Source organism: Clarias gariepinus, chromosome 3 (assembly GCF_024256425.1).
Source record: "Clarias gariepinus isolate MV-2021 ecotype Netherlands chromosome 3, CGAR_prim_01v2, whole genome shotgun sequence".
Lineage (NCBI taxonomy): Eukaryota > Metazoa > Chordata > Actinopteri > Siluriformes > Clariidae > Clarias > Clarias gariepinus.
The window spans coordinates 27,227,889-27,246,412 of NC_071102.1; the positions used below are offsets into that span (position 1 = coordinate 27,227,889).

Genomic DNA, 18,524 nt, shown 5'->3' on the forward strand with positions numbered 1-18,524 from the left:
GACAATTTTTCTAGGTGGATTAATTAGAGTGCATGGATGGAAGGTGATCTTTTTGCAATCCGGATAGCAAGAAAAAACAAAATAAAGCATGGTGCAAAAATCCTGCTAGCAAAACAAACCAGTACGGGCCAAAGCAACAATTGCTGTTTCTTAAGAGCATTCTCTGCATGTTTTGTAGGGGTGGAGGTCGGTCAGTTTGTTAAGGCTTTGAGTTACTGGTGGAAAGGTCAGCGGTTCGACCCCCAGCTTGGCCAGGTTGCCCCTGCAGGGGCCTTGACCAAGGTCCTTAACCCTGTCTGTACCAGGGTGCCAACCTAAGCCTAACAAGAAGCTGAGATACGTGTCGAATAAAGAATTAAACTGTGCAATAGTGTACAAGTAAAATATAAAACATGTTGTTTGCAGTTAAAGAAATGGAGAGACAAAGCTCATCATGTCTTATACCTGAAATTTTGTCCAGTGGTGTGTTTTTTAAGGGGCAAAGATGACATGTTACGTAGCTAACTAAAGTACTGGTTGAGCGCTATTACACCACATTAGCTATCACATTAGAGTTGGTTAGCTTTCTAGGCAACCAAAACCTGGGAGCAGACAGCACATTGGAGTCTTTACCTTATTACCTTATTATTAGTCCTTACTATTGTGTCATGTTGTTTTGTTAGTTAGTTGTCTTAGCTACAGTAGTTAGTTTTGTTAATTTATGTTGTATGTATGTATGTATGTATGTATGTATGTATGTATGTAGGACTCTTCATACAATTTAACAATAAATAAATAAATAGAATGCCTTTCTTGATTTTGCTTCTTAACACTGCTCTTAAATCATTGTGCTGGATCAAACAACTGTAATGCACTTTAGCTCAATATCTGAATACGTGTATACAGTATGTTCAAGTAATACATAACAGTTCCGTTGAAACATCTGGTTCTAAGCAGTTCAATAGTTGAATACATTAATTAAATGCTCACCTTTTTCTTCATTTTTACATTCTTGAAAATGGCATGTACTCTCCAGGTCTTCGCAAACATCGCGCCAAACGCAGTTGTGTAACCCACAATGAGGATCCATGTGCGAACCTGAACAAGAAACACATCAGTTCAGCTAGATCAAGGCCAAACAGAGCTTTCTTTACTGATGGTTCACATTGCAACGATCAGTAAGGCAATATATTGTTTTTAATTATTTGGAATGCTCTATTACAAGAAAATAATTAATACTACATATGAGATTATATGTTTACATAAAAAAAGATTTTCACTTGCAGTCTTTTCAGGCTGATTAGCTTATTAAATAGGATACTGATTCTCTTCTTTGATCGCATGATTCATAAACTGACGTTATTGTGTGATTATCATTTATAGTCAACTTTGGTTTCTATTTCTGATTGATTTTTGTTTCCTATAATTCATATAATGACAATAGTCTATGTAAAGGCTGTGTTTTAATGGCCAATGTGTGAGGTATGAAGAGTAAAAAGGTCTGCCAGTTCTGTTTTAAAATACTACAAGAGATGTGGAAACCTGTTAGTCATTAATCCATCATATCATGGTTGAACATCTTAGTATTGAGTATATACTCTTCTCTTATTTTTATGCTTTTATTGCAATAAAGAAGTAAATAGCATTTTTTACTAGTACACATACTAAATACTAAATTAAGTAGTAAATTAATTTACAAGTAAATTAAGTATAAAAATACCAATCTAGGTCACCACACAAGGGGATCACATGGCTAAAAAACAAAACATTTGAGAAGCTGCCTTCTGGATCTGAGATTTGTGTTTGCGAAAGCTTGTTTGTGTTTGGATTGGCCTCCTGTCAGTCATTTTATAGACCTACGCAAAGCCCTCTGATACTAGCCGCCCCATCTTACTCTCTGCAAACAACTCAAATCTGCAGTCAGGTAATTCTCCAGTGAGGCAAAAACCATGCTTTGCTTAGAAAAATAACAGCCAGAAACAAAGTAAAAAACAGAATAAACACCGGCAGTTTTTTTCTAAGACTTAATGGTGATGGGGATGAATCTGGTTGCAGAATTACCGTTACTGCATCAAGATAGCTATGTAATGGCAATAGGCTTTAATACAAACTTTGACTTGATTGTCCTGTTGGCTTTACATAACAAATCAAGCAGATTCGGGTTATTTATTTTTAAAATGCAATGTTGGTGCACATCTGCATAAATTCTACAGGTTTAGAGTAAATAAGCTTTTGAATGACCCGTCTTGTAGCTAGCAATGCAAACATGCAAATATCAGGCTTGGAGCTCATAAGAGCTTGTTACAAAGAAAAAAAAAATTGTGAGTGCACTTGAAATTGATGTCATGCCAGTCATTGCTATCGTGAACTCTAGTAAGCATGATAACTCTAGTTGAACCATCATAGGTTCTGGGGTGCAGTTTTCTGCAGGAATGGGACTTATATTAGTGTATGCAGTGTGTATATACAGGTATACAGGTATAAAAATTATGATGTATATTAGATAAATATAATAAAAAATTATACATATATATTACATTTCTTACAAAAAAATAGTTGCTTTGCAAAATATAAAAAAATAGAGGGTGGCTCAAGACTTTTACAATATGTGTGTATATGCTTCCATCCCAGTTTCATAAAATATTTTATAGAGTCATGACATCTCCTGAAAACAGTGATGTGGACTTTAACCTTTATAAAGGACAATCATAAACATTTCATTTAATCAGAAAATCCAGAAGAATTCCCAAACAGAATGAAAAAATGAACTTTGTAATAGCCAGTAACCTCAAGATAACTGCCCTTCCTAGTGTTGGAATGTACAGTAGTGTCTAATTAAAAAATGAAATTTGCTATTTGATGCTGGAGCTTTGCTACTACTGTACAGTTGCTTAAAGGCTTGAGAGACACGTCAGGGGTGAGACAAGCTCATACATCTTAGGATATAAAAAAGATCTGCAGCATTTCATCTTCATTATCTTCATCTATATATTCTTGCTTTCATCATTGCTGTCATTGTTGTTTCCTTTTTCCATTACCTTTTTATTTAATTAATTTTTTATATGAATTGTTGCATGATAAATACTGCTCTTATTCTGTTGCCTGAATAAATCTGTAAATAATAAATCTGAGAAGGTCAATTTCAGCACTGGGAGCTCATTTATTTTTTTGAGATTACTGAAGAAGAACTCGTACATATGCATAGAAAAGCTAAATATAATAATAGATGTCAATCATTTTAAACCCTAACAATGTCTATTTTCTATTTTATATTAAAGATTTAATTACAGAGCTGAATAGTTTAAGGCAACTTAATAAATTTATTTACATCCAATGAAGCATTTTGATAATGATATCTAAGTATCTGTTGTGTTACTGCTGTAAACTTTATCTGATCCTTCCAATTTTGGAAAAAAAAACTGTTTGAGTTGTTAAATCATCTTGGGGTGAATAAAAGAATTCCAACAAAAAAGGTTCGACTGGAGCACTGCCTGCTCAAAACTAAAGATCATAATTGACTTTTCATTCCAACATCCACATCAGGAGGGTGAATAAAACTTCACTTCAAGTCTGGTTTTAATAGAGCTATGTAACACCTAAAAAAAGTCCCTCCTTACAACTATAAAAATGTCTGTAAATATTTCTAATACTAAGTGGATGATTTTGGTTATAGGTTTTGAGTAATTTACAGCAGTAATTCTGACAGTTGTGACGGTGGACCTAGAGTCAGCGCCTCGTACTATCTGCCACCCTCACACTCAACAAGCAGAGGAAAACCCAGCACATATTCAGCACCATGGTCAGCTCCACCTTATACACAGAGGGGGCATGGTGCCTCAACTTACTGTCACTGCGCACAAAAGGGAAGAACCAACACCAGTTCCAACACAGTGCTATCTAATGTTCGCACATAGTTTGCTGGTTTCTGGGGGTTTAAATAATCTGCCGGACAGGTGTAGCGCATTAGCTCTGATTGGCAACATGGCAGGGTTGCCTAGCAACCACAGCTGTCTGCTGCTCTGCCTGCCTATAAATCTGCAGCATATTAGCATAGTTGTCCGCAGATTTGCCCTTTGCGCGGGTGACCGTGTTACACGGAGTCTACGATATTACATATAAATAACTAAGTAAATGGTTAAAGATTAGGTTAAGATGCATTAAAACTTGTAATCTTGAGCAAACGGCTGTAGTACAAGAGAAATAAAGCACACCAACCCATAATGATGATTTTTATATAAATATTCCAGGCATAAAGTTTTGAAAATGCACAAGATCCAAAACAATACAGTAAAGGTTTTTGATACCTACTGGAGAACGTATCTAAAAATATTTACATAGGTACATGTCAGTTATCACGTAGGGTTTATAAAGGTGTGACATAGCGCTATGGATCCCAGTCTTTAAGAAAGAGGAACATAAACACCTCATGTCCTATACCTTTGCCTGATTTACCTCAACAGGCACAAGTCATCAAACTATCGCTAGAAAAACATAACAAAGAGAAAGCTTAACTACAGACACAATGATTGACTCATTTCATCAGAGCTGTCTGCAGGAATACTGATTGCTTGGCTGGCATCCATCGTCACTTCTATCAGACCGCCAGCTTTTGTCTCAGCTGTTTGGATAGACTTGGCTCGGGCTACTAACCTACGTCACACACCACACGATTTTTGGACTCTCCCCAAGGACTTATGCCTTCACAGCTATCAAAACGTATTAATTAAATCGAAGGTTGAGATCATCAAGTTCTGACAAAAGGTAGCAGGACAACATGCCAAAATCATCTTAAAGAAGTTCGGCATTGTACAGCATGCCAGGATATGGTATGGAGAGGTTAAGGTGGAATCGTTCCTTAAATACATTTAGCTGCACATTTTAGGTCAGAACACAGATGCTGCTGAAAGAGCTGTCAATACTTACAGTACACAAGGTCTCAAAGGCTTGGTCTGAGACAAAGGAGCCGTCCAGGCCGAAGAGGAAGATGGAAGCGTAGGACAGCATGCCTCCAAGGATGATCAGGTTGTTCATGTAAGGACTGGACATCTTGATCAGCCTGTGCAAGGACAAAAGTAAACATTGTACTGACACACAGGCATACATACAGTACTTACATTAAATCCTATATTAATAACATATCGTATAAGGCACTGGTTCTCAAAGTGGGGCCAAGGATTCCATAACATTTAGTTTTGGTTTTTTGATGTTTGCTTGTTTGTTACAGCAGTGAAAATCCCAGCCCACCTTTATTAATGTTAATATAATTATTATCATCTTGGTATAATACTGTTAAGACAGTGGTGGCTCAAACTGTTAAGGCTCTGGGTAACTGATTGGAAGGTCAGGGATTATAGTCCCACTGTTGCCCCTTCTTAACCCCTATCCCTGGGGCATTGTAGGTCAGCCAACACTGCACTCTAAACCAAGCCTTTTTTCACAAATAAATAAATAAATAAATATATATATATATATATATATATATATATATATATATATATATATATATATATATATAATTTTACTGTGCTGTAAGGTACAAATAAGGTACTTCTTATTTGACTGCTCAAAAACGGTTGTGTGTATACTGTGTGTGTGTACAGTATGTATGTGTATATATATATAAATATATACAATAATTATTATATTAATAATTATTAATTATACAACAAATTATTGTAAATTTACTAATGGACATATTACTGCATGCAGAATGAATAATAAGACTTTTACTAAACGATTTACATTCATAAGTGAACAAAGTGAAATTTACATACCTTAAAAAGGTCATCCATTATGCAAAATATATTTTATTCATTATTTCTGGACATTTACAGTACATGGGTCTCTTGTACGTGTACACACGCAAAATATGAGGGGGGACCATCCTATTTTACTTTTTCCATCTGTGTAAAAACATCTGATGGATTTTCCTTCTTTTATGACGTCATAAAGGGACTAATTAAATGCATAGACCCTCTTCTGCCTCAGTGCTACTCAGCATCTCCCCCTGTCTTCCTTGGAGTCCACCATTGTAAGTTCCTCGCTATGGCAGAGTGTATTAAATAGCAAGACTGAAGCTGAAGAGTCAATCGAATTTGAATGTCACTGACTAAACTTTAGATCCTGTGCTTAACTACAAAAACTCGAACCTGGCCACGAAAGTAGCTTGTAAACTGGATAAATCTTCTGGTAGTAATTTTAAGGAGTATTTTAAATGTTTGAAGGAATTTGTGTCTAATTGGCTGGAGAAGACCAGAGAAAAGACAGGGAACCATCTTGGTTCTTACAGATTTCGATTTTTCAGGTATGTTAGAATCTCTAAAGCAGTCCATGTCAACAGGAGGTTTGAGATCTATCGGTGAATGTAACAGTATGACATGCATAACAACATTCTGACCTGTGGTTTCGGTTTTTGATGTTGAAAAACAAGAAGGCGCCTGCCATAAGCATGCCCAGGATCGTGATGGTGGACAGGATGCTGTAAAGTGGTACGTTGATATGACGTCGCTCCAGGCGCACAAACGTCCGGTCTTTGGGAGGCTCCACACCTAGGATGGAGACAGGATTTTCAGCAAGCCTTTAGAAAAAAATACACTTTGCTGCTTGTTTTACTGCATTTTTCTCTAAAACTTCAAAAAGCTCCTCCAGTTGGGAAAGACTGATAAATCACTGACTTAAATAATGGCAGAGTTTCCTCATGATTTTGTTTAGCTTTTAATTCTTTAATCAACTTAGAATACCAGCTGGTCTAAGGTACACATTGTTTTCAGAGCACTGCTGTTTACTTCTTTGAGGAAAAGTGATGAGAGAGATACACAGATATTGGGTTAAATGTAAAAACTTAGCTTGTTAATTTTCATCTGCATAAAACTTCTACATAAATTTGTATTCATCGTTTTGCATTCAAATAATTTTCCAGCCATCTTTGTTGCTAAAACCGATAATGATTTTGTCTCTGGTAATCTATACAACAGTTTAAGGGGTTTAGTGGCTAATATCATTTCATATTGTCATGCTTTTCCTCCATTTTTCTGTCTTTTTATTTGACACTACCTGAATCACTACTGGCATCGTCTCTAAACTGCAAATCCCAGAATGCACCAGGAACTACAACTCTAATCAGACACACCTGTTCTCAGTTAATACTCACCTTTTAATGCACTCACTCTGCACCTAAACCTTTGCAAAAGAAACGCTCAGATTTCTAGTGACTGCTTGTTCTCCTATGTTCGAATTTTTTTTTTTTTTATTTATTTATTTTTTTTGACCTTTGCTCTGCCTACAATATTCTGTTTGCACATTGCCTGACCTTTTGCCTGTTTGACCACATTGCACGCTCATTGTGTTTTGGATTGTTTGCCATTTTAAAGCTCAATAAACATTTGAACTGCATTTGCATCCTGCCTTGCCTCATTTCCTGACACAGATTTAGACATAAGGTTTTTGTGGGGCACAAGCACCCACAAACTCAAACACTACAGCATTTTGGGAGGAAACCGGAGTATCCAGAGGAAACCCACTAAACACAAGGCAGGAACTCATCCATCAACCCTGGAGATTCAGGACCAAAGTACTTTTTGTTATAATTTTTTAAAGATATTTATAAAATATAATTAGATAAATTATCATTTATAAATATAATAATTATTTTTAGTGGATTTTTCATTTAATTGACTATGGTTATGACTATCATAATGGCTTATATATTATATATTAAGGGGCCCAATAAATGCATACACACTTCAACAGGTGTTATATATGATGTACATTTCATGTTATATAATATATATTTTTGGCCATGTATGTATGTATGTATGTATGTATGTGTGTGTATATATACGTTTATATACACCAGTATAAAGCTGCAAGGTCCTGAGAAACAGGCTGCTTCACCACACTATAATAATCTTAAACAGATTTCAAAAGTAAATTATCCTTAGCCTATTTGTTTGAGTTAAAAAGACTGTGCAAATGACCCTCTGTTGCGTGTTTGTGGTCAGTGACCGCAATGTTTTTTCCCTTTTTTCTCCTTTCTTCTCCTTTGCAAGCTTTTGTCAGTGTTCCAACTGATTCCTATGGGTTGTCTTACCATGTTCTATTTGAAGACAAGTCTGACGTAAACACCTATTTATGTGTGTGTGTGTGTTAGTGTGATGGTATAAAGAAGTGCTGGGAATCAAACAAATGACGACATTGATGATAAACAATGTGAACTCACATGGGAATTTGAGGAAAAAACAAACCAATCAATAATTCATTAGCTGATCCAAACAAACACATGTACACATACACACAGAGCCACACTTTTCTGGATGTTCCTTACCTTGGAACCTGATGGTGTTGTTGATAAGGTCCAGGATGTCAGCGATGGCATTGTACTCTCCAACCTTTACTTCCTGGCCCTCTGCAAAAGACAGCAGAAAGAAGCTGAGAACAGCTCTGATAAGAGCTCTAGTCAGAATCACTCCTTTAGCCTGGGAGATAAAAATACATCATGTCTAGTGATGGAGAAAAAAAAATAAAAACATTAACTCAAGTGAGCAGTAGAGCGTCTAACCACAGGTTTTTTTTTTTTTTGCCACTGTGTGTGCTGTGTCTGTAACGCACACGTGAGCTGTATGTACAGTAGACTTTAAACAACACAACAGCCTGAGTAGTACTTGCTTAGGTATTTGGCAAAGCCGAGTCTAATAGCTATTATGTTTGGGTGAATAAAGGGCCCCTCCCTATCTGCAGGGGAAGATAACACATTTCGAAGTCATTTCCGAAATTTCCCTTATGATTCTGTAAACCTGCTTTGTGACAGTGACAATTGTTAAAAGCTATAAATAAATAAAACTGGATTGAGAAATGAATTGATAAACTCCCGCTGCCACACCGAGCAGTTTTTTAAGAAAACAAATGTGTTTTATAAAGGAAAACTTTTTTTTAGGTATGGACCAGGTGTTTTATCTTTTTTTTTTTTTCAAAAAATCCCACACATACTACTACTACTACTACTACTAATAATAATATTGTTATTGTTGTTCTTTTGGCTCCCCAGCAAGGGGGCGTCACAGTGGACAGTGTATGTGTGGACACATTTGGTCCAATGGACTACACATTTGGTGTATTCTGGGGCTACTCAGGAACCATCTACTGTACTACTGTAGTTCGATGGAACCTTCAATAAAGGGCTGCTGCTTTGGGACAGGAGGCATTCAAATCAAATCCTTGCACCATCTTAAAGTCAGTCTCTTTTCAGGTAACAGGAGCAGAGCCAAGCTTTGTTGGTCACATTTGGTCCATTGGACCTTTTATTGGGCCGGATGCCCTTCCCGACGCAACTCTCCTATTTTATCTAAGCTTGCAACCGGCATTGCATCCAGTGGCTGGGATTCTAACCCAGGCCTTTTACATAGCAGACAAAATACCTATCACTGAGCCACCAGTGCCCAATACTACAATGCATACTCCTTTTTTTCTCCAACATGTTTTGTATTAAAAATTAGGCATGAATGTAGAGCTCACTGTGGACATTAAACATGTTTACAAATTTTAAAACCACAAATCAAGCTGTCTTTAAGAGAAAGACTATATATATACTGTATACTGTATATGAGAGAGGGATATATAAATCTACCCCACATCATTGACCTTTAACCCTAATATTTTCATTGTCAAACTATTGATGGATATTAAACCTCCCATGTAATATTACTGGTGCAGACTGTTAAAAAATTAGAACATACATTTATATTAATATCCATGCTTCCATCAGCCGCAATAAATGAAGTAATGTCTTACCTCCTATGAGGAAAAGATGTTTGAACATAATGAAGCAATAACACACAAAGGCTATTGAACATTAGGTTCTGTAACTAGATATGTTTGTGGTTATGTGTCCGTAGGTACCATCGAAAATGCCCTTGAATAACAGTTAATTCCAAATTAAACCCAAGGTGTCTCATATATATCAGATCTGATCTGATATAATTGTTAGTTTGTGTATGTCTCATGGGTGTGCTACAATAACTGCTATAAGCAGAGTGACACGCACAGGGAGATCATCATGAGCAGATCTGTAATGTCGTTAATCTATTTATCTCATCTCATGTGTTTATGGGTTTTCCCAAAATTCAATCAGAAGAGCCTTGTAATTTTGTTAATAAAACAGAAATCGTGTCGTCTTCCATGCGTGTTTATGTGACTGAACATTTTATATATAGATATAGTAAAATGGTTTAAATGACAGGATGAAAACCATATTTTTTACGTTCATTTAAATCTTTTTTTCTCTCTGCTACGTGTGTGGAAATGAGGCTGTTTGTAGCTGGCTGAACTAGTTATGGCCTGCTGAACATCCAGCCATGCGGGTCAGCCCTCTCTAAGCCACAGCCTGAAACACCATTACAGGCCATAAAATCATTGCTAACTGCACGCTCCCCTAGCCAACCCCACCACATTTCTCTCTTCCTGTCTGTCTGGTGCCTTCACTAAGAGTCTGGATTAGCAGTCAATGCCAGACTGTTCGGACCCATTGCACTGGTGTTTTCAGAAGAACTTTTTGTCCTGGGTGTTTACATTGAGATGACAATCTGGTGGCTGAACTGGGCTAATGGGTTTATGCATTCCCATCAATTTTAATGACTGCTTCTAAGCTAACAGCTCTTCAGGTGAGGGGTATAGCTACAGTTATTGAGCATTATTATTAGTTTATGTATATTCTTTTGAATACAGTATGTCATTTTAGTACAATAGAGCACTGCATGTATAAAGAGTAGTGGTTGTGATTGTTTTTAAAACGATGCATAATACAGTATTTCAAAATGATGAATCTGTATTTTGTGCTCATACTGTACTGTAACTGTTTAAAATGAACTGCAGAGAGCAACTTGAAAGTAAAAGTCTAGTTACATAAAAGTGTCTAGATAAAACCAGACAAGCAAGATACATGACTTGATTGGGTACAGCATTTACGTTTTACATATTAGCTATTTCTGATAAGGTGGGCCTAATACACATACAGTTCCATAAGGTCACTGGAATCCTTAAAACACTCAAAGAAAACTCTCTGAAGAAAACACTTCAGCATACAAAAGTCTCCATTTTGAATCTTCATTCATTCAAAGTAAAAAAAAAATTGGAACAAATGTTTAACTGCAACAGGCTGCAGAGTGCCTAAACATACAGTGGAGCCTTGGATTGCGAGTAACTTGGTCTGTGAGCATTTTGCAAGGCGAGCTAAATTTTTCAATAAATTTTAACTTAATTAACGAGCTTGACATATGAGTTGTGCGCATGTGCAACTGAGCCAATGGTTTTTCTCTCGCATGTTGCAGTTTTGTGGGTAATCATTTCCCATGCTCAGTCTCAATGCGTGTCACTCGTATAGTCAACATCCATGCAGACGTGTACTGTTTATTATACCACTGTGACCATGTGTGTGCGCGTTAAGCAAAAGTAAGTGTCATTAGAGGGGTTACTTGTTAAAGATCCAGTTTCTGTCAGTGAGCAGTGATTCTGTGTTGTGAGAATGTTGTCCAACACAGTAGCCCCCTCCCTCCTTCTCTCATCTCTGGTCTTACTTCAGCTACACACTTTTTAAAGGTAACGTGCAGGTTAATTGTTTAATTTTTGCTTTATATTTTGTATAAATTATTTTTATATGAATATTTTTGGGTTGTGGAACAAATCATTAGAATTATTAATACATATTTTCTTATAGGGGAAATTTACTTTGATATACGAGTGCTAAACTTACAAAAAATTTAAACTATTTCCTGGGGCTTAAAAAAAATAATCAAGAACGTCTGGCTCTTTCGAAGCAAAATATGAAAAAATAATAAGACTTTTGCACAATACTGTATTTGTGATTGGCTGGTGTTGAAATGATTAACAGCGAGAGAGTATGATATATCCTGCTCATCCTGCCAGCACAGCAAATACTGCTGCCATGGTAACCAGTCACAGATGTCTGTGACATCTGGATTTGTGATTTCTGAACGTTTTTTTTAATAGCTTCTCTTATTTCATAAAACAGGTGAAGAGCAAGTAAATAAAGAATAAAAAACACTAATCTATCAGGAAGGTATTTCATATCTGACAGCGATATAACTAACAAGCATTAATAATTAGTGAACAGTTTATTAATGTATTTATTTAGCATTTCTATGATTCATTTTTATCTGAATAAATACCCGAGTATATACAGTACTGTATGTGTTGAAACACTGTAAGACCTCCAATAATAAAAGATGAAAATAAAACACTAATAGAGTTTACATATCTTAAAAATGATACAGTGTCTAATATGTGACCAATTATAATGTAAAGCTGATTAATAAACAGCTGAAGGTTAGTGCCCTCAAAACTTCAGGGTCTCTGATTAGAACCTAAGGTCTTCAGTTTATATTCTCTGCGTGGGTTTCCTCCTACTTCCCAAAAACATACAGGTGGGAGGATTTGTGACTTTTGCTTCATATCAGAAACCACACTGTGTCTAAGAAAAGTTGGACCAAACATACTGTATGATGGACTTCATCATTACCATAGGTGATTTATAAAACAAACCAACAAACGAGGATCTGAGAGATGGGCTTAGAGACAAAACATATGGCAGCCCTAACTGCAGGCTTACCATCTCTCTAAATATGAGGGTGAGTCAAGAATTATCCGCACTTCAGTTATGCCACAACGTCTGTTAGCTGTATTGGAACTTCGTTCAAGGCTACTGTCACCCCGGGCACTGCTGTGCATCAATTTATTTGTAACTGTGGTGCAAGCAAAAATAGACACCATACTTGTGATTTGCATTAATGAAGAGCAACGTGCAGTGATTGCTGTTCAAAAGTCAACCGTCAGCCTAGAAAATTGATGGTTACAGTTTTCTGGGATTCTCAAGGGCCAGTATTGGAACATTATCAGGAAGAAAAATCAATAGTTCTCATTACTGTGAGATGCTTATTGAAGAGCTGAAGCCTAAATTTCAGATTAAACACAGAGGACTGCTATCCATGCTTAATGTGATCTTGCATAAAAATGCAAGTTCACATCATCACATTTTGCCCACACTGCAGACACTCTGGAAAAACTTCATTTGACTCACCCGCGTACAGTACACCGTATACAGTATGCTGGATAATTAACATGTGGAGAGGGGTGAGGGACAGAGATAATTACAAATTAAAAAGAAAATAAAAAGAGGCAGTTAACGAAGGTATGATAAACTAGAAAAGAAAATAGAGTGGGAGATTATTACTGTATGTAAAGAAAGAATCCATTAATAACATTTAAAAACTTTCATTTCTAGTTTGTAAAGTATAGACATGACTGTGTTTACTTGGTGTGTGATTTTTGGGAGTATGTGAATGAGAGACAAGAGCGAGATAGAGAGCACTGCCATGGGGCAAAGTGCCACTCTTATGATTGTACTTGCAGTGCAGTAGTACGTTTTCTCCAATGTGCTTTTCCACACTTATCCTTGGCTGTCAGTTGTCATTGAATAGGAAGCCAGTTCACAGCTTAATAGGTTTCCCTGTCCTAGTGCCTTATACATTCTCTGTCTCTCTCTCACACACACACACACACACACACACACACACACACACACACACACACATGATGATGTAACAGGCTATAGGGGATATCGCTGCACCTCTGCACAGAGGTAGATAAGACTGAATTGTTGGCTGTGGGTTATGACAAGGGAATCCCTAGTCAGAGATTAAATCCCCCACCAAGATCTAATCTTATCTAACTAAACCTCACACAGACCTCCAGAGTCACACCGGGTTAGAGTAATTAATTTGGGAATTCATGGTAAGTTTGCTTAAATGGGCAAATGTATTGTAACGGTTATGTTGGTGTATAATTACATCATAAGTACACGGTATCAAGACCTTCAATTTAAATGGGAAGTTTGTAAAGTTTCTTTTTCACCAAAATAGCCAATGGTGAAAAAAAAGGGTTATTTCTACTAAATACACCATAAGGGCACTGGTGACTCAGTGGTACTGTAGGTCGATTCCCAGCCAGCGCCCAAGCCCCAGCCGTTAGATGCAGTTCCAGTTCCAATCCCAGATAAAATCTTTTGTGTTCAGATTGGATGGTTCGCTGTGGTGACCCCCTTGCAGCCAAAAGACCAAAAACAACTCAATTTTGACTGCAGTAGCTTCATACGCTAAACTTTGGCATGCATTTTTGCAAAGAACATGGGTTATGGAATTTGGCCCTGATTGTCTACGTTGTAAGTAATAGTGTAAAATTCAAAAAGTAATTCCAGGTGACAAACTTAAGCAGATGAGGAAAACTTATAACATCCAAGACCTAAAGTGATGCACTTATAAATCCAATCTCTAATCTCGGTAAAAAAAAAAAATCCTATCTTCCCTTTAATGTATGACAGCTTCACTAACAGTTTATGGATTGGAAAAATAAAGCAAAGATTTTAACAGACTATATATGTTTAATAGCACTAAAAGTCCTAGTAAAAATAAAGTGCTGTATCTTTCCACAATAATACTTTAGCTTTTGATCAAAATTGATTTTTTTTATGAGGTTTATTCGTTTAAATGACACATGAGATGGGTTTAGTTCCTGGAGGGTCATGATACAGTACCTGTTCTAAAAAGATCATGAAAAGAATCTGAATCTGTTCCCTTTTAGTTTGGTTAAAATCCATTTCTCCACTCTATTTTGTATACAGGTTACTTCCAGTTATTAGTCTATTCACCTATCAAACATGACATCAAATTCAAATGCCCCTGGTTACTCGCTAATGTGCAATCCTTTTTGTGTATGTGTGTTTTTAACTTTGTCAACAGCACGTTCTATAGTTTTTTGGTGAATTTGAGCATGCCTTTAATTATATACAGTAATGCTGTGATTTACACTTTCTAATCAGTAGTCTTAATCCTTATTCACCGGTCCAATGCAGCCCTACATGAAGGTGGCTTATAAGATAATATTGTAAGCCAATGAATGATTTCCGATTTCAAATCAATCCCCGACTGCAGTTTGCACTTACCTTGAAACTGTGTGAATTTGATAGTTCCCATGCGCTCTCCATTCCGGAACATCACTTGACCCTGTAAAAACACACACAGACCTAAGGTTCAGATAAACTGTTTAAAAAAAAACACACACATTGGCAGCTACTTAGGCAAGGAAACAGGCTATAGTAAGTCATTTCCATGTTTATGACTAGCCTTATTAAGAGAAATGTTCAGTTTTACTGCTGCAGCCTTGACTTTTGGCACAGGGACAACGCGGAGTGTTTACCGTCCAGTCTGCCATGGTCCATGGCTCTGAGCTTATTTATTAAATTAGGAGGTTGTTAAATTGATCATTTTATAGAGGCAAACATGATTAATACTGGCAAAATCGATTGGTTAAATATAAGGAGAGCATGCTGAGGTCCCTAAGGAGGTCTAGTTCATGTTGACCAGTTGACAAGCATGTATCAGTTGATGAGACTGTGGTTCCTTGTGAGAATACAAAGACAAATACAATGTGCCACCAAGTCATACTCAACATAGGGCTAAAATGGATAATAGTGTAGTATCTGGGAACAAATATAACACACAACCCACTGAACAGTCCATACTTGACTTGACTTGACTAATGGCCGCTTGACATGTCACTGTGAAAGACTGATCAGATAAAAGAGGGAAAAAAAGACATACTGTAATAAGGGGCACCATGGAACCTTAACAATTTGTCAAAACACTGTCTTATGTTCATTATAAGACAGTTAAGTGTTAGGCAGATGCCGTGTGCCAACTGAGTTGGCTAATGAGGCATTTGGCGGGAATTGGGTTCAATGGCACTGTAGTGATTATTAGAAGTCTGTTAGTTAGTACCCAGGAAAGGGCCTAAGTGCCCATCTCATCTGTAAAGACGTCTCGCTTTGAAGTCCAGAGTATGCTGGAGTCCCTTCATCATGTTCATCTTTATTTTTGAGACGCTGTTGTGCAAATGTTAGAACTGCAGTTTGTTCTTGGATGTCTTTGTAAATGTCATGTAGTATAAAACAGTAGTTCCTGTTTTAAAAAAAAAAAAACTTCCTCATTTCGACCCATGTCCACAATACTAACTACTGGACTAAAAAGTCAACAGTTGTTTTTATGTTGTATTGTAAATGTATACAGTAGCTCTGAAGCAAAAAGTTCTGACAATAGTCCATACAGCAAGGCAGATCAACATACACCAGAAATATGTCATTCATCATTTCTATAGTAACAGTCACTAGGACTTGTCCCCTCCAAAAATCTAAGACAAGGATAAACATTAAAACTACTATTTATCTAACATATAATCATTGTTATGGTGATTCTTTCCATGAGGATACATTCAGGAAGGAGTCTCCAGTGTAAGCACTATTTAATTGAGGATTCGTATGGCAATTCTGAACATGTCCATGTCCATTCCTACTTGACACCAGTTCAAGAGGGATCTGTGCTGCATTTTTAACCATACCTAAAAAGACAGAATAAGCAGCTTTAGCCAGGACTGCCATTTACTCTATTTCTTCACAAATTTTCTCAATTTAAACATGAAGCCACATAAATGCTATGGTTGGGAATACTGACAAATATGAGCTTGGCTGAAAAGCTATCATACATTTGACAGCAGTCTTCAGTAGCATATTGTGTAAGTAGTCCACGTATATGGCAGAAGGTTTGTGGACACCTAATCATTACATTTCCCTAAACCTTTACCACAAACTTGGAAGCACACTATCCATTCCTGACCCAACTACCTGTTGTCCAATAATATGTGGACCAGAAACTGTCATGGATTCCCCATCACATCACTAGTCCCATCTATCGCTGCCATGCCCTGTCCTTGGTTTGCTAAAAACACCAGTGAGCCGGATCCATTGGTAGCCACTGGTATTGGCTTATGCCATAACGCTGCCTCCACCATGTTTGACATATGGGTATGTTTTGAATCATGAGCTGTTTCTTTTTTTTCTCCATACTTTTCTCTTCCTTTCACTCTGGTACAATCAGTCCAAAGAATCTGAAACGATTTTCTGGCAAAGTCAATCTGCCCTCTGTTTTTGAGTGCTAACAGTGGATGGCACCTGCTTGTGAAGCATCTGGGTTTACTTCATAAAGCCGTGTCTTGACTGAAGGGTGTTCTTGACTTGGCTAGATGTTGTGAGGGAATTCTTCTTCACCATGGACAGAATTCCGTTTTCATCCACTTTAGTTGTCTTCCAGGCATTTTGCTGTTGCTGAGCTTGCCAGTTAATTCCTTTTTTTACAGAATGTTCCAGACTATTGCATTGCCCACTCTCAATATTTTTGCCATCTCTCAGTTTGGTTAATTTATTCAGCCTAAATTCACAAAACACTTGACAATTCATTACAACTCATTTTGAGAGTTTGAGCCAACAGCTATCAATGCAAAAGTGACACTCAGAACCACCTCCAGGCCTTTTATCTGCAGATTAGTTCATTTCAGCATTTACGTTCAACCTTATTCATCACATATACATTATTACACAGTTTTTATTCTTCACATATACATTATTTCACAGTTTTTATTCTTCACATATACCAGCTTTTTTTTTGTTAGTAGGCTGGGGATAGAGCACAGGGTCAGCCATTATACTATACAGCACCCCTGGAGCAGACAGGGTTAAGGGCCTTGCTCAAGGGCCCAACAGCGGCAACCAGGCCGAGCTGGGGCTTGAACCACCAACATTCCTATCAGTAACTCAGAGCCTTAACACACTGAGCCACCAACAGGTCACAAAGGGGCATGAAACTGTTTGTCATCTCTTTGTTCCAATATTTACGACCCCCTCCAAAATGTGCACGTGTGCCTTATTTTTGTTCCAAAATTTATGCAGCCTTTTTCTGTGATGACAGACGGTGTTACAGGTAGGTCATTTTCGGTGGTGAGGAAATTCGTGCTATTGGGTAACTCTGCTTAACAAGTCTAAACTTTTGCTGACTTCCGCCAAATTCACCCCATACAGCATTAAGCAAAGAGATGTAATGAACTCGCCATGCCTTACTTGATATTTAGAGCTGTTGTAGATTAAAAACCTGGCCAATAAGAAACAAATGAGTTTGAAGTTCAGCTTCAAAGCAGGAAAAGCTTTACAGTAGCTGGCTCGCATCCAGTCAGAAGTTCAGCAGCGGTCAAGCCCTCCATCTCTCATTAGACTGATCTGTACTCCCCAGAGGCTTCACTGAGGTAATGTTTTACTTCCTGAAGTGTGCTGCTGCTCAATCAATAGCCCTGCTCTGTGGTTTCAGACTCTGACAAAGGAGTCCGAGTTTACAGCATCCAGGGACTCGGTGTACAGGTAACACTGAACAGTAATAGGGAATGATATACACTACTGTAGGTGCTGCATAACCTTACGAGAATGTCCTTCGAGAGAACAACTTTGACCTTGAATTCAAAATAATAAACAACTTGCAAAACTGCAGACTGCTAAAAAAAAGGGCAGTTATACTGAGAAAAAATGTATAGCTGACATTTCAGTGCTTATTCTGCAAATTGATCAGCATGGCAAAAAACAAAAAACAAAAAAAACTCTCTCT

At 37.2% G+C, this 18,524-nt stretch overlaps 1 protein-coding gene across 1 annotated transcript in view; it reads right to left on the bottom strand.

Moving 5' to 3' along the window:
- Positions 1–18,524, bottom strand: part of gabbr2 (gamma-aminobutyric acid (GABA) B receptor, 2) — a 204,344-nt gene that overhangs the window by 52,222 nt on the left and 133,598 nt on the right. The window contains exons 8-12 of the mRNA XM_053492912.1: positions 14,987–15,047; positions 8,303–8,383; positions 6,377–6,527; positions 4,903–5,035; positions 970–1,077 (exon numbers count right to left, since the gene is read on the bottom strand). Of these exons, the coding sequence (XP_053348887.1) occupies positions 970–1,077; positions 4,903–5,035; positions 6,377–6,527; positions 8,303–8,383; positions 14,987–15,047 (534 nt within the window). The remainder of the gene's footprint in view (positions 1–969; positions 1,078–4,902; positions 5,036–6,376; positions 6,528–8,302; positions 8,384–14,986; positions 15,048–18,524) is intronic.